Source organism: Dioscorea cayenensis, chromosome 18 (genome assembly GCF_009730915.1).
Source record: "Dioscorea cayenensis subsp. rotundata cultivar TDr96_F1 chromosome 18, TDr96_F1_v2_PseudoChromosome.rev07_lg8_w22 25.fasta, whole genome shotgun sequence".
Taxonomy (NCBI): Eukaryota; Viridiplantae; Streptophyta; class Magnoliopsida; order Dioscoreales; family Dioscoreaceae; genus Dioscorea; species Dioscorea cayenensis.
Window position 1 is genome coordinate 20,735,533 of NC_052488.1, and position 21,527 is coordinate 20,757,059.

Here is a 21,527-nt window from a genome sequence, read left to right on the forward strand (position 1 = left end):
ATGTTCATGTGTCATGTGTCATGTACAACAAGAAGTAAACAAATACTAAATACAACACTACTTCTATAGTTCTATGCTATTTGGTAGAGACCTTTAAAATTAAACCCAGTGAAATGAATAAAAAAATTTTTGAATTAAGTAATTTTAAACGCCATGCAAAATGACAGTGATGATGATGATGATGATGATGATGGTGAATGATGGCATGTAAAAGTTGGAAAACAAATTACTTTTGTAATTCCCAAAGCATGGCAGTTTAGGAGGAAGAGAAAGAGAGGGAGCAGAGAATGGCAATCCCTAGAAAGAGAGAGATTCCAGATTCTTTAGGGGTTAAGTCTCTGATGATGATTAGATCCAATGAAAGAGCACCAACTGACATACACTGTCCCCCATGCGTGTCCTCCTCTCACGTGCAACCCATGAGCCTACTTCAAACCACATCTCAATCCCCATGACAAACCCCGTGAGAGCTCTATCTATCTATCTATCTATCTATGATATATATCTAACCCTGGTCCTCACATCTCTTTGTTGGTCTAAGGGGGGCACTACCTTAACATCACACTTAACTTTCTTTTCACCTTTATATTATTATTATTATTATTTCTACAATTTTGAATTTCAAAAACATATCTTGAGACAAGCAAAGAAAGAAGAGGAAGAAGAAGAAGAAGGATTGTGTTGTGTGACATGAATGAAGGTGTCAGCATGATGCAGGAACACAGGAACCAGTTTGTCTGAGTTTGTGTAACTTGATAGTACAACATGATGCAGAAACATAGGAATCAGATTGTCTAAGTTTGTGAAACTGATAGTACAATATGGAGAATTCTGGAGATGATTGTAGAACTCAAATGTCGGATCTACTGACATCTAGATATGTGCATGTTTTTTTCTAGGAGATTCATGTCTGTTTTATTAGGCAATTCTCTAGCAACAGCAACCTATGAAATTCTTTATAGGTACCAGAGAAGATGTTTTGTCTACACTTGGAAATGGAGCTTCTAATAATAAGAGCTAGTAATCATTCATTTTGGTCACTAATACAAGATAACAATTCATGCAAGTGAACAAGCAAAATGATGAGACAGGGGCAGTGTGTGTGGTGAGTTAACTGAACGGATTGCAAAATGACATGCTGTATTATATAAACAGGGAGATGATAATACTCTTGATCTGAAGGATTTGTAAAAATTATGGCAAAATAAAGATTAGTTCCTCGCAAACAATGCATGCGGATAGAATCATTTACAGTGTCTACTGAATGAAGGAGAATAGATAATTTATTCAAGGACTTGTAGCAATACCTTCAGTATGGCATGGTATATGACAAGAGACAAACATATTATTTTGCAGGTGAAGCAAAAGTTTTGACAGCATCAAATTGGGGCAGAATAAATAGTCAGTCATCATTCAACCTTTGGACATCTACCAATTGATACAGATCACCTCGTCGTTGCTTCTCAAGAGGTAGATTTGACCTAGGATGAATGAGGATGTTAAAAGAAATTAAAAGTAGCAGCACAGAATTGTATCGGGTTTCAATGACAAGGGCAATTCCCAGCGGGTTAAATTATATGTTACCTTCTGAGCTCAATTAATGAGTAATCAATCTCTTCCACGATGATCGCCTCCTCATGTTCAGTAGTTGCTATTACTTCTCCAAACTGAGAAGAAAAAGGAAAGAGAAACATATTCACATTCGATAAATACCTAAGAATTATAGCATGAAAAGACATCCAGATTCCCAACAAATGCCACCTACTCCAAGGCAACGAATTAAGGTGTGAGCGGATCTGACTTACTGGTCCAACAAGTGTTGAGTGACCCCAAGCTGTGTAGCCCGCACTAGCATCACGGGCTGGAGAACAAGTTGCAACGAATAACTGAGAAACAAATGAGCAAGGTGAAATCCAAGAGCTGTAATGTAATCTGATCGGACATATATTATGACAATTTCCAATTTTAAATATATGACACACATCACCATGAGTATATTCCTATTTTCAAGATCAATCATTCTTCGCTTTTACCCTTCACAACATCAACACAACAAAAACCTCAAAATAATCAAAGCTCTAACTCCTCCAAAACAAGGAGAATAACTAGGCAACTATCTAGCCAGCAAGCAGGTCACTCTTAAACTTAAGATTAGCACATTTGAATATCCAATTATATGGTGCCAAATGAAAGGTCCAGTTCAACAAGGTAAACTGCATATTTAAAAAGCTTTACCCATTAGCCATGTTCTTGCTTCTTACAATGGATAATGACTCAAAAACACACCAGGGAGGTTTCCATGTACCTGATTATCAGTAGCCCTGTCAAGAGAACAAATACGATCAGAAACTTGATGACTACATAAAAGTTAGGAGTAGAAAATAGAAAGACACTTAGACACATAATCCTCACCTAGGTATGAAATAACTTTAGATAAAATTATGTCCATGTTTAATGATATGTTCTTTTACTCAAATCTAAATTTTTCCTTAAATAATATTTTAAGTACTATGGATCCTTGCCTTTACTAGTCTAGTTAGACAATGAGTAGCAGAGCACTCCAACTAAACAGTCTAAACATAACGTTTCTTATCATGTGCCTGTGGATATCGCATATGAGCATAGCCATAAGTTTGGTGATGGAATAACAATGAGCTCCAAAATAAAGATACCTTGCCCTTTGCAGCAATTCCCAATGCAATGGACCAGTAGTCATGTTGAATGCACCAGGATAGCATATCAAATGAGCACCTGGCATCAACAATGTCATTTAGCAAGTACAGAAACATGCATGGTCCATAAAATTCAAAATTATCCAAAAGAATATTGCCAATCAAATATACATATGTACTAAGAAATTACACTCTCCTGTCTTTCAGATATTTGATTTCAAATATCAATTCTTTCATTCTAGAATATACGAGGCAAGCATGTTGGCCAATCAAAATGAAAGAACAGACCTCTTGCCGCATACAACGCTGCAAGCTCCTGGAAGCGGATGTCATAGCATATCCCTATACCAATTCGGCCAACATCTGCACGAAAAATTCAAGAATCATCCACTGGTAGACAAAAGGTTAGCACACATGCCTTTCAGACTTTAGACAGGGTGACCAACCCCCTAATTTGTGTCACCTATCAAATTTGTTGATGCCAATTATGAAAGTTCTACGCCATGGTCATGAGTTCAAAAGTTCTTTGAAGCATATTTAGGTTGTTTCCATCTTGGTAAACAAAACGGAGATGGAAGCATCTAAGTTGGTTTACTAAGCATTTGGACACAATATTTTATTCTGTCATATATCAGTGGGATCAGAATTTATAAAGTTATTACATCAAACCTGTATCTACAATGGTAGGATGTTGGCCGGCAGTAAGAGTCTTCGATTCCTTAAAGGTAATCTTTCCCGGAATATCAATATCAAAAAGATGTATCTGCTCTTCATGACATGATATATCAGAAACTTATCCATGAAAAGCACAAAACTTGAAAATCGCAAGCATGCTCAACATGAATAGTAAAATAACAAAGAAAAATAGACATGGATATGATTGTTAAGTATTTTGGCACTCATGTATTGCCTTTGTGCCAAAGATACCAAGAAAAACAGGCATAACCTTCTTATTCAGATTACTACAGACATACTAACAGATTAAAGTAATCAAGACACAAGACACTAATAGGATGAGTAGAAGATAAACGTTAGATTAAGCAAATGTTCAAAGGAAACTTAGTGCGCAAGCCTTAGATAACATTGAAGCATGATTAAAGACACTAGCATAGTAGCTAAACAGTTTATGAAATCAATAATTAAAAAGAGCTAAATCCTTGTGATTGTATTTTAGTAAGTTCACAAATAAAGTAGCCATAATACTTAAATTACCATCATACATCTTGATGTCATTTTTTTTTATCTCCACATGTATAACTTTCAAACTTCTTCATGCCTATGAATTCAAACCTTGTTTCTCTTTGCTGAAGTTGATTAAAAACAATGAAAGTAGAGCCTAATAAGTTAATAATTTAAAAGTAGACCCTTCGTATATGAATCTACAAGGGAAATTATAGACGGATTTAATAATTTAATAAGGGAATGGTGGAATTCCCCCACCTTCTCTAACTATGGTGCTTTTGTCCTTTCAAAAGAACTGCTTTACTTGAAGTTCAAATTGCTCGATTGGGCAAAAGAATACTTCGGCTCCATAGCTCAACAAAAAAAAATTATTGCTCCTTGAACTGGGCTCTCTAGACAAACTCAAAGACCTAAGGCAATTGTCCTCTGAAGAACTTGCCTGAGAATTGGACATTTGGGTGAACCTCACTTTCACCCTCCGCTGAGAGGAATTATACTAGAAACAAAAGTTAAGAATCACGTGGGGTGGTGGCGAATAGTCGCCGAAACCATAACCTCATAGCGCGGATCTTGATGGAGGGCGAGTGGGTTGAGGGAGATTCTAGGATTGGTGCAGCCTTTACCAATTTTTTTGTACCGGTTTGGTAGTAAACAAGGCTATCACTTTAAAGCCAATCAGTCAAGGCTATTCAAACACAAAGTTGATGTCAACCACAGGGCTCTAGAAACTCCATTCACGCTTGCCCTCTTAAAAAAAAAAAATCTTCAACTCGCCTGGGACAACAAGATTCTGACTATGGAAAACCTAGCGAAGCGGGGTTATAGCAGAATCTCCACGATAACATCCATATTTTGACCATGAGGCAAAGGAAACAGTAGACCATTTGCTAATAACCTGTTAGTTCGAGTCTAGGATCTTGGTGCATTTCGCATTTTCAATTGCACAATACTATCACATCTTTCGGCTATTCACAAAATTGATCGCATGCTTATTGTCTAGGTAAATGCAACTCCATATGCTAAAAAAGCCTCAAGTTTGCAGGAAATTTGCTGTCTACCCTGGAGGGTCTTAACAGACTCTAGAGCGGTTCAAGTGATTCCGACGTCTAATGGAAGTTTAGTGTTTCCAACATCTCTGTTGCTTCCTTATTTTTCGTGTTATTTATTTCTTAGTTGTTCTCTCATGTCATGTCTTTAGTGTTCTATTTCTTAACTTTTGGTGGACTTGTAGTTGCTGTTTAGTTTATTTTCTCTCATAGTTTGCCCTTTAGTTTAGTTGAAAGTGTCGCTCTCCTTTGATGACATTGATGTATACTCTGTTCTGTTTTCCCCTAAAAACTTGGTTTTCTCACCTTCTTAAAAAGAAAATTAGAGTCTAATCCTTAAAAAGATCAACTCATTGTAGCATACAGTCGCTTCTACAAAAAAATTTCCGATCTTCAACAAAGCTCTGCTCTAAATAAGCAGCACCTATAATTCATCCTAGAGAGTTACTATTGTGTCTGACCAAGTATTGTCCTTGCACCAAAAAACCTCCAAGTATCCAAAGATAAATTAGATTTACAAACCAGTTTCCACACAAGATTCCCATTAAGGTTAACAAATCCAATAAGATCAGAATGAAACATTTTAAATTAAATTAAAAAGTACCTTCCGGTGCTTGCCCTTGAGTTTCCCATCAGTGCCAAACACGCAGCAAGTATTATACAAATGATCCCCTGATCTCTCCGGAATTGAACCACCCACAATCGTTATCTTCAAGCTCCGAGCAATCTCGGATAGCATCGCAACTGATGGTGCTGCATTACCACCAGCCTCGATATCCTCCGCATAAATAGGAAAACAGTCATTCGAATACGGGCTATTCCAAATCTCCTAAGCATCAAAACAACACCAAATCATTCTAAAAATCCCACCTTTTTCTCATCCGATTTAGAATGCACAATTTCTACTATTCAATCAAGCGGGAAAAGAAGGGTAAACTAAAAGCCTAACAGGCAAGAGAACAAGCTGGGCTCCCTTCGATGCAGCTTCCTCAATCGCACGGCGGGCATGACTGATGTTCCTCTCCTTGTCAGCAGTCACCGATAGCTGACATAACGCGATCTTAAACTAGAAAAATCGGAAAATTAGGAGAAAAACTAGATCAAATTGGATCCAAAGATCGAAAAAGAATACTACAAAGAGACCCAAACCTTAGATACAGGCAAGGATGGAAGCTGGACGGCAGGAGGAGCCCTAGCATCCTCCGGCTTGAAGGCGGAAGCCATGGCGGAGATGCGGCGGAAACAAGAGCGGGGAGCGGAGAGGCGAAGATGGTCTCTTGAACTGAAAGTGAGAGATTGGAGCAGGCGGTGAGCATAAGGAAGCGCACCGACGGTTACCAAAGCATCTATCGCTGCTCTCATTGCCAAACTCTCCAGGCTTGAACAATGAAGCGATGGTGAAAACGATGGCTCATCACAATAAAACTATTTTAATTTTGATTATTTTAGTTATCTTAACTCTGTTAAAAAAAAATTTTAAAAAAATAATATGCAGGTAATTAATAATAAACTTCACAAAATCAATTTCCAAACTTTTTCAGTATGTACAAATCAAATGTACCTAATAAAAAAAAATAAAAAAAAAAAAAATTACATAAATTCATCAACTAAATCATCATTCTTTGTATGATCCCTCTGTTGCAGCACCAAGACTGATCCATCTAACATGAAATCAGAGGAAGCAAGCAAGTCTCCGATCACACCCAACTCCGGACACTCCGCCCAATCACTCATTCCGACCGTCAATGGCGAAGGCCCTTCCCTCCCTTTCCCCACTATGAACAACGAGTACGACCCCACCATTGAACTCAACTCCGCCACCATCTGAGCTCCATCTTCCACGTACTTCTCCATGTACGTTGCCACCCCCGGCTCCACAAACCTAATGCATGCATTTCAGTTCACGTATCATCATCTTCAAGATAAAAATTTTAATATATAACTATATATATATATATATATATATACCTCTCTTGGAATTTTTGCAGGAATGTTTCATCCTCATCTCGCCGGAAATCTTGTTCGGAGATGACCATTTGGACTTCATCTTGATTACCAGGACTTGAACTACTACTTTCTTTGGTAATTTCAGCATCCTCTGTTTTCTTTGTCTTCATTGAAGTAAGTAAAAACCGAACCACCGTGAGGCTGATGCAGGGATGGGTTGCAAGCCGGCCACCAAAAGCTAGTGCCTCCCGGTCATCGCCGCCAACAAAGAAGAGAACAACAACGTTTGTTACAGCATTGTTTGCTCGATTGGCTCCGCCGAGACCCGCGGTCGACGAGGATGCCGACGGTGCAGGGAGAGTGGCGTAGCACCTTAACGTTGAGTCCTTGGATACCCTTCCTTCCCGGCTTGCATCTTCCCATCGATGCGTTGGTGCTTGTGGAACGGCATGACAATGATGGCAGCTCTCATGTCTTCAGCAGCGTTGCAGACGTCCTCGTGCATGCTGGTGAAGCCAGAGACGGTGGTGACTAGCCGGACTTTGAGGCCGGTTTCACGCCAGAAGGCGTCGGTGGCGTGGTGAATTCTCCGTGAATCATCTCCACCGTACTCCCAGTCATCCTCGTTGCTCTCGCTGGAGTCATCTTCTTCATGGTAAAGCATGGTGGTGGTTACTCTCTGGGTGAGCTCAACAAGGTGCATCATGAAGGCAGTGATGGAGGAGCCGAAGGCCGTGCCGCTTGACATTTCGATGAGGCTGAGCATAGTCGGCATCTCTCTTGGTCCGTGGATGCATGTCAGCATGCGCAGCTCCGTCTTCAGCTGGTGGTGCTGCAACCCCATCGCTCTGTATGTCATGGCTCTTCTTCGGAAACTAACAATGGCCGCCGCCACCGGTCCGGCTAGCAGTGTGTTGAGCACCACCGTGACTAGAAGAGCCGTGTAGGCCGTGTAATTCCACATCTACATCACTAACCTCATGTAAATATATATATATACTTGCATATATATATATTTTATATATAAACTTAAATTATAATTACCCCAATCTTTCTAGCGACGTTAAGGATGATCAGTTGGACGTGACCCTTGACATTGAGCAAGAAGCCTAAGACGAGACCTTCATGAGTTGGAATGTCTAAAAGGCCGGTGACCATTACAGTGCCGGCCACCTTGGCAACAGTGCTAAGGATAACAATGGCGGCCACGGCGGTGGCGAGCTTGGCATCAGCCAAGGCGAGGAGATTCGTATGGAACCCTGCATAAGCGAAGTAGATGGGTAATATGAAGTTGTTCACCGGATAAGTCAACCAGTCTACCATTGTCCTCGCTGCACCTCCTTCCCGGGGAAAGAACAAACCCAAGATGAAACATGCCATCATGTTATTGTAACCCATCATCTCCGTCATTGAGGACACGCCTAGCACCACAGCGAGGATGCTAACAGCGTGCCAATTCCCGACGTGGCGACGACGAAGGAAACGCTTGTTCATGTTGGTGACGAACAAACGCACGACGCCGATCACAGTGGCTAACATGCAGATCATCACTGCTGTTCCGGCCAACTTGTGGTGGAGGGCCAGTTTGTGGGTGGCCTCACTGGCCGTGAATGACGCAAGTGAGAGAACGAAGAGGCAGGCCATGTCGTTGACCAGCGCGGAGGAGATAGCAAGCCTGCCGACTTCCGAGTGAGCGAGTTTGAGGTCGGCGGCGATGCGGATGACGACGGGAGTGGCCGTGTTGGCGAAGAGGAGAGCAATGGTGCAGCCGAACAAAATGGAGTTTCCGGAAGAGTTGAGGTTTGTATGGAGGAAAGAGGTTAAGACGACAGCGAGGACGATGGAGGAAACACAACCACCAGCGGCCACAACCATTGCACGGTCGGCGGTGCGCCAGAGATACTCAACGTCCATTTCAATGCCGATGAGGAACATGAGGACCATCCGGCCGATCATCATGCCGGCGCCCATTAGGTGACTCTTCTCCGGGTCGAACACCTTGTTGCGCCATTGTGGGATGTGGCCGAGCACCGATGGGCCGACGATGATTCCGGCCTGAACGTGCATGGAGATTTAATTTACGTAGAATTAAACTAATCATTGAAGAGAAAAATTAATGGAGGAGGTTTGGGGAGGAGATAAGAGCTTACAAGGATTTGGGCAATGGCGCTGGGTTGGCCGAGGCGTTGAAGAAAGAGGTGGAGGACGTGGGAGATGGAAATGACGATGGCCATGCGCATGATGAGGTGGAGGAGATCACCGTACTCTGTTCCATCATCGCTGCACTGGAGTCCTTGATTGAACAGTGCTTGTTGTTGGGTCTCAGACATGGTTGTTCTGTGTTTCTTGGAGTTGTTTGTTGATCAATGTGGAGGAGAAGAGGAAAAGAAAACATGTTCTTTGTTTTTTTTTATTATTATTATTATTTTTTTCTTATTTTTCTTTTGTTGATAAAATATTATTTGGTTCTAAATTAAGGGTTTGGTGGTCGATGGTTATTTGTCCAGGTTAAATTTGGGTATGATAAAGCTGTAATTTTTTTTTATTTGGGAAAAAGAAAAGATAAACCGCCCATTTATAAAAATAAAAAAATACAGTAAACAAACTAGAACCATACAAATAAACAAAAAAAGACTACCAAGGTAAATCACAAAACTAACAAATTAATGAGGGAGTGTAATCAGTGGAGATGATGCATGCTTCAACAACAACCAAACAATATAAAAAAAATAACGAAAAAAAAAAGTTGAGTCGACAAAATCTACATTCTAATGGTAAAGAGCTACTCGAGTTGACAACGGTTGTAAATCACTCTAGAACTAGTTGTGAGTAGCAGTGATAATGTGGTCATCTAATTTTGAGATCAGGAAGTCCCTAAAGTTTTGAATTGAAATGTCTTGAAAATCTTAGTTATATTTGAGATATTTTTAGCTCTTATATATAAATGAGAAATATGGGTTCAACTTGATTATATTTGAGAAAACTTTTTTTCTTTTTTTTTTGAAAAAGTGGATGAACCACATTCATAAATAAGAAAAGAGTCAACAAAAAACAAAAGGAGTCATAGGCTCTACAAAAAGCAACCAACCACCATGAGTGGAAAGAAGAAAAGAAAAAGCCCAACAGGGAGGGTAAACAAAAGGACCTGAAGGAGGAGGAAATCCTTCAAGACAACAACGCAGGAAGGACTAGATCTCGCCCGGGGAGTTTGGTCTCGAAGGCGGGGCCGACTGCACCTCGTCAATGGGGCCCAGGAACTCGAGGCTTCTCTTAATCTTCGACAAAGGATCTTCGAGCTTAGCCCTTTTTGGCTCAAGCGATGCATTGAACCAAGAAATTAACATTCGATCAATTTTCAAAATAATGGATAAAGACGCGAGACAATTGGAATTAAAGATGCTGCGTTCCTTTCAAGCCAAATATTCCAATTAATGGCTCGCACGAGCAAATCCCAAAAAGGGAGTAAGGGCTTTGGTATCTTTCTCCTCCAATCCCCCCAAAGGTCCTTAAGGGACTTGGGAGGTTGACAAACACCAAAAAGTTGGTCAAAATAATTCCAGATATGCAAAGCAAAAGGGCACTGGAGGAGGAGATGATCGGCGGTTTCAACCTCCGCATGACATAAAACACAAGTAATCGATCGAAGGAGATTACACTTGCGCATAGCTAAATTTTCCAAGGTCAAGATTTTATTGTTTCAAGCTAACCAATTGAATAGATTAATCTTGCTTGGGCAAGCACTCTTCAAAATGATGGGAGTTTTATGGCAACGCAAGCCTCCATCGACCAGGAAAATGTAGAAAGAATTCACAGTAAAAATGCCATTTGCCGTAAGAATCCAAGATTTTTCATCATTTTCAGAAGAGATACGCGCTGCGGTGTTGTTGATAAGGCTAATCCAGTCTTGGTGATCACACGAGGAAGTCACCTGCCTTCTGCTCATGAAATCCATAATCGAGTCTTCCTTCCTAGGGGCAAACTGATAAAGGTGAGGCCAGATGTCAGCTGGGGCACACCCCTCAATCCAGCTATCCAACTAAAACAGTGTGGTTGCCCCATTATGGATCTGATGGGAGAGATTTTTCCTAGAGGCCGGAAGGGAATGCAGAATACCATTCCAAAAAAAAGATCGCATTTTTCCATGCTTGTGGAACAGGTTCCACATAGGGAAATTTCTGTAATAATTTACGCGGAGAATGTCCATACCATACCAGTGTGCACCTAAAACAATCTTCCACCACCATTTACCAAGAAGAGCAATATTAAAGGTTTGAAGATTAAGGATACCTCAACCCCCTTGGTCTCTAGGACGGCACAGACGTGACCAAGAGACCAATCTGATTTTACATTGATGGGAGTCAGGGCCCGACTAAATAAAATCTCTACGAATCTTATCAATGCTCTTAATGACCCAAGCAGGAAGCCTGAAGATCGACATCCAATAAGTAGGGATGGGCGAAAGAACAGAGTGTAACAAGGTGAGTCTTCCCCCCAAGGAAAGAAGTTTAGATTTCCAAGAAGCTAGTCTTGACCGAATTTTGTTGATGAGGGTATCCCAATCTTGTCTTCAAGGTCTACCCCCAGAAATCGGAATCCCAAGGTATGTAATCGGGAGGGTACCCGAGGAACAGTGAAGTGTTCTAGCCAGAGCGTTGTGGGGTAAACAGTTTTTCTGGGCAGTATAAAAACAAGTTTTAGTAGTGTTAACCTTAAGACCGGATAAACCCTCGAAGATGTAAAGGATAAGCTTGATGATATGAAGGTCTTCACCTCCCCCATTAGTTAAGATGAGAAGATCATCAGCAAAATGCAGATTACATCTCCTGGTTCCAGTGTCCCCAAGAGCCACCCCATGCAGAATACCCGAGAGTAACGCATAATTAAACATGGTGCTAAGGACATCAATCACCAGGACAAAGAGGAGGGGGGAGAGGGGATCTCCTTGCCTTAAACATCGGCAATATCTAACATACCCACTTTGGCAACCATTAATGAGAAATTTAGCTTTGGTAGAAGTGAGAATAGAGCTAATCCATCTTATCCATTTGTCACTAAAACCCCTAGCTTGTAGGAGCTCCAGGAGGAACTCCCAGTCCACCGTATCAAAGGCTTTAGAAAAGTCAACTTTTAGAATTAAACCCGGAAGCCTAAGCTTTTGCATGTAATAAATGAGCTCATTCACAGTAACGATGTTATCAGTGATGCACCTCCCTTTAATGAACGCCGACTGAGACTCATCAACCAGGGAATTAATCTTGGATCTCAATCTATTACCTAGAATCTTTAGAAATGATCTTAAGCGAGGAGTTGATCAAGCTAATGGGGCGGTAATGCGAAGGATTATCAGGGCTTTGAGTTTTGGGGATAAGGGCGATGTTAGCCCAATTGATTTTTTCTAAGTTGGCTCTCCCCCAGTAGAAGTCATCACAAAGTTTGAAGATGTCATTCTTGATGATATCCCAATATTTCTGGAAGAAAAAGTTCGGGAGGCCATCCGGTCCAGGGGCTTTATCACCGTTTAGCTCAAAAACAGCCCTTCAAATTTCATCATGATTAAAATGAGTGTCAAGAGAGGAAAGGTCATGATGAAATTTATGTCCTAAGAGATGAGACCAATCAATTTTGAAGCGGAAATTCTGGGTAGTGCCACAAAGATTATGATAGAAGGTTGTGAAGGAATCACCAATACCTTCAGTATCACAGACTCTGTTGTTATTTAGTGTAATCCCAGGGATAAAATTTCGGTTCCGCCGACCATTAGCAATTGAGTGAAAAAAACTTGTGTTTCCATCCCCCTCTTGTAGCCAGGTCACCCTAGCTCGTTGCTTACAATAAATCTCTTCAAGCTTAAGGATATGAAGCAAGTCAGAACGCAATGCAGTGTTTTTGGTCTGCTCCTCCTCAAAGAGGGGACGAGTTTCTTGTTGGCTATCCAAGAGAGCAATCTCGTGCAATAAAGTAAGCTTCTTCAATTTAATTGATCCAAATTCCGTTTTTGCCCAAGCCCTAAGCTAACTTCTGATGTGAGTTATCTTCTTGGATAGAATGAAAGCCCCACATCCATGGAAATGGGAAGAGCTCCACCAGTCCCTGATGTGATCCAAAAAACAATCCGATTCACACCAATCCCTTTCAAAGCGAAATGGACGCTGAATCAGGAAGTGATCTCCAGATTCAAGTCTGATAGGGACATGGTCAAACCCCAATCTAGGAAGGCAATGTTGAGTGGTTTTAGGGAAAAGTGAGATCCAATCGAGCTTGACAAGGAATCGATCAAGTTTTATCCAAATCGGATTGGCTTGACCATTGGTCCAAGTAAAACGTTTCCCAAAAGAAGGAGGTTCCACTAAGTGAAGGTCACTAATGAGCAATTGTGCCTGTCTTATATCTTCCAAGTTTGGGCACCCGTTAGATTTATCGTTGTGGGAGAAGATGGAGTTAAAATCCCCACAAATGACCCAGGGGACACCCCTCCCCGGGAAGCAATTTCTAATTTCATTCCAAAAGTCAGGCTTTAAGTGGCGAGAATTAGGTCCGTAGACAGTAGTACAAACCCAAATGATGTCATTTGATTTATTTCTGAATTCAACCGAGAGACAGTATAGACCCTGGAAAATCAAGTGACCCTCACGCAAGTTACCATTCCAACCAATGATCATTCCCCCTACAGAACCCAGTGCAGGGGTAAAAATGAATTGATCAAGTCGGGAACCTCCAACTGACCTCCAGGTGGAAGGGTCAATAGCACTAAGTTTGGATTCTTGAATACAACAAATATCGGCATAATGAATTTGGAAAAAGTCTCTAACAAGGAAGCGCTTGGAGGGACTTCCTAAGCCTCTAACGTTCCAGTTTATAATATTCATGGAAAAACTAGTTGGAACCTGAAGCGAAACCTAGGTTTGAGGTTCCCGCTTCTAAGTTGGAAGATGACAGTTTAGTAGACTCAAGCATGCGTATATGCAATAGACATTCATCTTTATGCTTCAAGGATTCAAATGAAATACCACAAGCATTGCAATAATTTAAAAGTTGCAAATCATTCCAATCATTTAAAAGAAGGGGGTCAGAGTTAGTACCTTCCGGAGTCGTGTTTACTACCCCCTTCTTCTTGGTTGATCTGGGTGGTTGTGGTAGAAAGCCAGCCTCCTCGGTCCATCTTGAAGACGGCTTCTTTCTCCGTTCGCTTCTTCTAGTACCCTGTGAAGGATCCTCAGTCTGTCCGGATATAAGAAGTCTATTTACTTTCTCCTCAAAATCTGATTTCAGAAATCTTCCAATCCCTGACTATCCGTACTGTCCCCTTCATGTCCTGACCCCTCAGACATTAGAGGGGTAGGGTCATGAGGATTAACCTCAGCAAGGTTTCCCTCACTCCAAGTCTCGTGATTTTCCAGTTGGGAAGACTCATCGTTCATCTGTGACTGAGCCGAGATGTCTTTAGAAAATTTAGCAGGCACAAGAGTCCAGAAACCATGGAGAAATACCCAACTAAAATTAGGTGGGAGAGGAACAGATGGTGGGTGAGCTGGATTACAATAAGGATCGGGTTCCTCACTAATGGGTTGAGCAGTGGGATTGAATAAAAGTAACAAAATAAATTTGAAATATTTTTATTCCTATAAAAAAATCCTTCTATTTTTTTAAAAATTAATCAGTAACTTTCTAACAAATAATTATTTTGGCTACAAAATAATAAAATTAGTATTTATCTCAACTCATACACTTGCACATTCTGGAAAAATCATGAAAAATATTACCATTATATAACCATATTTAAAAATTTAATTTTATTTTTAACCATAAGAATATACAAACAAATAAATATATTTTGTAGGGAATATGCGAACAATTTTCTTGAAAATTCATATACAGAACAGTTGAGCATGTGTATATATAATGTATATATATATATACATATTAATTAATTGTTCCACATATGTTATGAAAGTTGGGAGGCAAGAGAGCAGAAGAACCCATGGAATAAGGATATTTGAAAGAGTTAAATGCTTGGGTAGGACTCCATGCCATGACATGGATATGCACATCTTCAAGTGCATTTGCAAGCCTTAGTTTAATGGAGGCATGATCACAGCACTGAATAAGTCCATTGGTGGTGACTGAGGATGGGATAAGAGACTTCTCTTCAAGCCTGGATATCACTAATAAGTGCCCACTTTCACTGGCTTCTTCCCAGAGTTTCCCAAGCCCTGCTCTCTCTGCTGCTGACCCTTGACTTACTGATGAGATGAACATGAAACCCTGCCAAATTCTTCCATATTATTTATTTATTTACATACATAATGATATATATATATATATATATATCATACATCTATGTTATAGTTTGTTAATCCTAAGATAATGATATACCTCTTCTGTTCTTATGATGTCCATGCCAAACCTAGTCTCTCCCAACATGATGGCCAGTGTGATTGGCACCTCTCCAATCCCAGGGAGAAACCACAAACGCACTCCAAGTTCAAGTCCTTTACTTTGTGTGTGAAATTTTTGCTTGCGTGTTGCACCATTTGATTGCCTTTCTTTGTTCTTTTAAACAGATGGATTCATTTGAGATAGAACAATAAAGTATCATCATGGTTTAAGTGATAACAATTAAGTATATATATATATATACCAAGTCAATGCTGATTTCTTCGGTTTGGATGTTAACAAAGACAAGGGGAACACCGGAGGAGACTGCGGCGGAGAACCAAGTCATAGACCTTCCGGTGATCTTCTCGACACCGCCATCTTCCGGGAATGGTACAAAGAGGATGGAGCTGATAATGGTAGTGTTATGATCTGGTAAGTGAGTTGCTGCTTTCTTTCTCCAGTCATACTTGATACTCTTTTTGTTGTTCAACTTCATAGTATCCACATTTATTACTTTTCTACTCATTTCTGCACATTTCTTGATTGAATTAACATAAGTTTAGCTTCTATTTAATAATATAAATATAAACAAATCTCTCACCTTGAAGATTAGCACACTCATCAAGTGTGAGATCACCTAAGATGGCAACATGTCTTTCATCACCAAGAGCTTGGACGGTGTACTTGCGATGGAGCTTTGATCCTCGCTTAATAACAACACGAACTTGCAGCTTTATCATTGCATTTCCCCTTCTCACCTATCATATATATATCATATGCATGAATTCTTAAATGCATGCATGCATATATATATATATACTTCTTTTGGAAAATATATATGAAGAAGTCCATCCAAATTATATATTAATAACCTGAAGCCAAACAAGATCAGAGTTTCGGTGGAGTTGGCCAAGCTGTGAACTGAGCTCAGACTTCTCATTGGCCGGAAGAAAGGAGGTATCAGGCAGGTGTAATTGGTTCTCATTGGCGGCGATGGCCTCGATGATGTCTCCGGGGAGTGGCATGGTCTCATCCCAGTCCTCCTCCGGCATCTCCTTCTTCACCTTCTTGACACACACCACTGTTTTGTCACCGGTGTCTGGGGATGTAAAACAAGCCAATTGCATAACTGATTGTGAGAGAGATTAATTCAAGAGAAGTAGAAGAGAAAGAGAGAATGATAAAAAACATGGATGAACAAAGAGAAGAGAAAGATAAAGAGTTTGATGCTTGTTCGGTGACAGCAAAGTTAATACAGGTCATTCTTCATTGTTGCCTACGTTCCCAATGTTCTTCTAGTTCTAAGAGATTATTATTATTATTATTTTTTTTTAAAACAATGCATTGGCCTGTAGTTGTATTATTTTATTTTGATGTTTTGTTATTGGTTTGATTAGATAATGAGGCATTGCTTGCCATTCTATTCTGCACTATCTTAGTATTGAAGGAAAAAAAAAATCTTTAAGCATATTTCCAATGTTTTTTTTTTGTTGTCTTTTTTGAGAATGTCCTAATGGTCTATTTTACCTTGGAAATTTTATGTATGCCCACAAAACAACTAAAATTTTGTTTTTAAGCACTAAAATCAATAAAAACATTGGTATTATAAAAAATCAGTTTATATATCTTAAAATTAAATTTAACATTATGATAAAAAAAAAATCATAAATTCTCTTCTTGTAAAATTATGGAAAAAATCGTATCAGTATAGCCTTAAAAATTTTCTAGGTTTGACATTTTGCACTCTCCGGTTACTATGTATATATCCACAAAAAAAAAAAATTTTTACACACTCAGATTAATAATAAATATTAATATTATAAAAAAGCATTTTAAAAATTAAATTTAGATGTACAAAAAAATTATGGAAAAAATAATGTATTCTCTCTTTTTAAAATTATGAAAAAGTCATATGCTATAGCCTCAAATTATTGTGTGTATCCACAAAACAACTCAAATATTGTTTTTAATTTGCACACTCAAATTAATAAAAAATATTAATATTATAAAAAAGCAAGTTATACATCTAAAATTAAATTTAACTTATGAAAGAGTTATAAAAAAATCATGTCTTCTCTTTTTGTAAAGTTATGAAAAACTCATGTACTATAGTCTTTAATAAAATCCTAGTTATGATCTTTTGGGCTCTCAATTTATTTTGTATGTCCACAAAAAAAAAAACTAAAAAAAAAGTAGGTTAAACATCTTAAAATTAAATTTAACTGTGCTAAAAAAATTATGAAAAAAATCATGTTTTTCTCTTCTTGTAAGATTATGAAAAAAAACCTATACTATACCCTTTAGAAATCTCTATAATTTTAATCTTTTTCGCTCTAAAATGATTATGTAAATTCACAAAACAACAAAAACTCTGTTTTCACACATTAGAATTAATAAAAACATAAATATTATAAACTGTACTAAAGAATTATATATATATATAAAATCATGTCTTCAAAAATATAAATAAATAAAATTATGAAAAAGTCATGTACTATAGCCTTTAAAAATGTGTAGTTTTGATTTTTTGGGATCTCAATTTATTATGTAAATCCTAAATTAACTAAAAAAAAGGCAAGTTATACATCTTAAAATTAAATCTAACTGTACTAAAATTACAAAAAAAAAAAATCATATTTTCTCTTCTTGTAAAATCATGAAAAAGTCGTGTACTATAACCTTTAAAAATAGGGAAAATTACTATTTACCCCCTACACTGTTTAAAATTTCCCAAACAACCCCTGCAAGTTATGAATACCACGAACAACCCTTCCTTTATCATTTTACTTCCTTTTTACCCCTTGTAGGTCACTTGGATTGGGTCCATGTTGTGAAATTCCATCATTGCCCTTTAAAAATGGTGGGAAAAAAACGTCCAATCACATCATGTCTAACATTTTTTTACATTTCTTTTTTTATTTTTCCGAAAACAAACTTTTGGAAGACTTTTTATCCTTGTCCCGTCCCCTCGCTTTCCGCTTTAAAATGATCATGCTTTTTGTTTAAACATAAATGTTTCCGCTTTAAAATTATCAAGTTTCGCTTTAAATATATCCGGGTTTCAGCTTAAAATGCAATGATTTTTAGTAGGTATTCTGGATTCTACGAGCGTATCCGTCCCCACCCTCAAGGCCACTCTCGACGATTTAGTAGGCCTTCCTTACTCGTTAGATCATTTTGAAGTTTTTGTCATTGCATGCTCGGACAACGCTTTTTGAGGGCGCTAATCATTTAAAAAAACTCATTTCACTACCACGAGTGCGGACACAATCGTAGATCTTGCAAAAAAACTATCGCCAACTAAGCATAAATGATAACTTATATTCGTTACATATGTTTTGCCACAAACTATCGTGATATTATTAGTACATTTTGCTCGTTATTTATGAAAAAATCGTTTTCATAAACAAACCCAAATTTAAAATGAAACAATGATATTTAAACATAAACATAGTTGTATAAGTTAATTATTGATTAATTATCCCGCTTTTTGCTTAAAACTTATGTTTTTTTCTCAACTATTATTATCATGTCTTTGTTTCGCTTTAAAATTATACGCTTTTTTTGTTTAAGCTTAAATGTTTCCGCTTTAAATTTATCAAGTCTCGCTTTAAAAATGTTATGTCTCTGCTTAAATATATCCAGCTTTCAGCTTTAAACAGAAATGATTTTTAGTAGGGTATTCGGATTCTACGAGCGTATCCGTCCCACCCAAAGGCCACTCCCGACGATTTAGTAGGCCTTCCTTACTCGTTAGATCATTTTGAAGTTTTTGTCATTGCATGCCGGACAACGTTTTGAAGGCGCTAATCATTTAAAAAAACTCATTTCACTACCACGAGTGCGGGCACAATCGTAGATCTGCAAAGAAACTATCGCCAACTAAGCATAAATGATAACTTATATTCGTTACATATGTTTGCCACAAACTATCGCGATATTATTAGACATTTTGCTCGTTATTTATGAAAATCGCTTTTCATAAACAAACCCAAATTTAAAAATGAAACAATGATATTTAAACATAAACATAGTTGTATAAGTTAATTATTGATTAATTATCCCGCTTTTTGCTTAAAAACTTATGTTTTTTTCTCAACTATTATTATCATGTCTTTGTTTCCGCTTTAAAATTATACGCTTTTTGTTTAAGCTTAAATGTTTCCGCTTTAAATTTATCAAGTCTCGCTTAAAAATGTTATGCTCTGCTTTAAAATATATCCAGCTCAGCTTAAAATGTAAATGATTTTAGTAGGTATTCGGATTCTACGAGCGTATCCGTCTCCACCCTAAAAGGGCACCCTCGACGATTTAGTAGGTCTTCCTTACTCGTTAGATCATTTTTGAAGTTTTGTCATTGCATGTCGGACAACGCTTTTGAAGGCGCTAATCATTTAAAAAAACTCATTTCACTACCACGAAATGCGGACACAATCGTAGATCTTGCAAAAAACTATCGCTAACTAAGCATAAATGATAACTTATATTCGTTACATATGTTTTTCCACAAACTATCGTGATATTATTAGTACATTTTGCTCAGTTATTTATGAAAATCGCTTTTTCATAAACAAACCCAAATTTAAAATGAAACAATGATATTTTAAACATAAACATAGTTGTATAAGTTAATTATTGATTAATTATCCCGCTTTTGCTTAAAACTTATGTTTTTTTCTCAACTATTATTGTCAGTGTCTTTGTTTCCGTTTAAAAATTATACGCTGTTTAAGCTTAAATGTTTCCGCTTTAAATTTATCAAGTCTCTGTTTAAAATGTTATGTCTCTGCTTTAAATATATCCGCTTTCAGCTTTAAACAGAAATGATTTTAGTAGGTGATTCGGATTCTCACGAGCGTATCCGTCCCACCTCAAGGCCACCCTCGACGATTTAGTAGGGCCTTCCTTACTCGTTAGATCATTTTCGAAGTTTTGTCATTGCATGTCGGACAACGTTTTGAAGGCGCTAATCATTTAAAAAACTCATTTCACTACCACGAGTGCGGACACAATCGTAGATCTTGCAAATAAACTATCGCCAACTAATCATAAATGATAACTTATATTCGTTACATATGTTTTTCCACAAACTATCGCTATTATTAGTACATTTTGCTCGTTATTTATGAAAAATCGTTTTCATAAACAAACCCAAATTTAAAAATGAAACAATGATATTTAAACATAAACATAGTTGTATAAGTTAATTATTGATTAATTATCCCAGTTTTTGCTTAAAACTTATGTTTTTTCTCAACTATTATTGTCATGTCCCTTGTTTCGTTTAAAAATTATACAGCTTTTTGTTTAAGCTTAAATGTTTCCGCTTTAAATTTATCAAGTCTCTGCTTTAAAAATGTTATGTCTCGCTTTAAATATATCCAGCTTTCAGCTTTAAACGAAATGATTTTAGTAGGTATTCGGATTCTACGAGCGTATCCGGTCCCACCCAAAGGGCACCTCGACGATTTAGTAGGTCTTCCTTACTCGTTAGATCATTTTCGAAGTTTTGTCATCGCATGTCGGACAACGCTTTTGAAGGCGCTTAATCATTTAAAAAAACTCATTTCACTACCACGAGTGCGGACACAATCGTAGATCTTTGCGAAAAACTATCGCCAACTAAGCATAAATGATAACTTATATTCGTTACATATGTTTTTCCACAAACTATCGTGATATTATTGTACATTTTGCTCGTTATTTATGAAAATCGTTTTCATAAACAAACCCAAATTTAAAAATCGAAACAATGATATTTAAACATAAACATAGTTGTATAAGTTAATTATTGATTAATTATCCCGCTTTTTGCTTAAAACTTATGTTTTTTTCTCAACTATTATTGTCATGTCTTTGTTTCCGTTTAAAAATTATACGCTTTTTGTTTAAGCTTAAATGTTTCCGCTTTAAATTTATCAAGTCTCGCTTTTAAAATGTTATGTCTCGTTTAAATATATCCGCTTCGATTTAAACGAAATGATTTTTAGTAGGTATTCGGATTCTCACGAGCGTGATCCAGTCCCCACCTCGAGGCCACCCTCGACGATTTAGTAGGCCTTCCTTACTCGTTAGATCATTTTGAAGTTTTGTCATTGCATGTCGGACAACGTTTTGAAGGCGCTAATCATTTAAAAAACTCATTTCACTACCACGAGTGCGGACACAATCGTAGATCTTGCAAATAAACTATCGCCAACTAATCATAAATGATAACTTATATTCGTTACATATGTTTTCCACAAACTATCGCATATTATTGTACATTTTGCTCGTTATTTATGAAAATCGTTTTCATAAACAA

The 21,527-nt window shown here is 37.9% G+C and overlaps 2 protein-coding genes across 2 annotated transcripts; both read right to left on the reverse strand.

The window, feature by feature from the left end:
* Positions 1 to 1,171: 1,171 nt before the first annotated feature.
* On the reverse strand, positions 1,172 to 6,294 carry LOC120282421 (omega-amidase, chloroplastic). The gene is made up of 10 exons (XM_039289230.1): positions 6,050 to 6,294; positions 5,850 to 5,966; positions 5,505 to 5,729; positions 3,342 to 3,435; positions 2,961 to 3,035; positions 2,673 to 2,751; positions 2,306 to 2,321; positions 1,806 to 1,886; positions 1,585 to 1,667; positions 1,172 to 1,481 (listed from the first exon to the last, which is right to left on the reverse strand). Exons 1-10 carry the CDS (start codon positions 6,260 to 6,262, stop codon positions 1,403 to 1,405), a joined length of 1,062 nt encoding a protein of 353 aa, XP_039145164.1. The 5' UTR covers positions 6,263 to 6,294; the 3' UTR covers positions 1,172 to 1,402.
* Positions 6,295 to 6,490: 196 nt separating this feature from the next.
* Positions 6,491 to 9,177, reverse strand: LOC120282904 (cation/H(+) antiporter 1-like). Its single transcript, XM_039289734.1, is given in 6 exon segments — positions 6,491 to 6,782; positions 6,869 to 7,131; positions 7,133 to 7,252; positions 7,254 to 7,811; positions 7,892 to 8,902; positions 8,998 to 9,177. Coding segments are annotated over 6 exon segments (2,424 nt in total).
* Positions 9,178 to 21,527: the final 12,350 nt, after the last annotated feature.

Coding starts and splice junctions, on each gene's coding strand:
- LOC120282421 (XM_039289230.1), bottom strand. CDS start 6,262: ATGAGAGCAGCGATAGATGCTTTGGTAACCGTCGGTGCGCTTCCTTAT. Junction 5,730..5,849: donor CCCAGCTTGTTCTCTTGCCT/GTTAGGCTTTTA, acceptor TTTGATGCTTAG/GAGATTTGGAATAGCCCGTA. Junction 1,668..1,805: donor ACTCAACACTTGTTGGACCA/GTAAGTCAGATC, acceptor TTTTCTTCTCAG/TTTGGAGAAGTAATAGCAAC.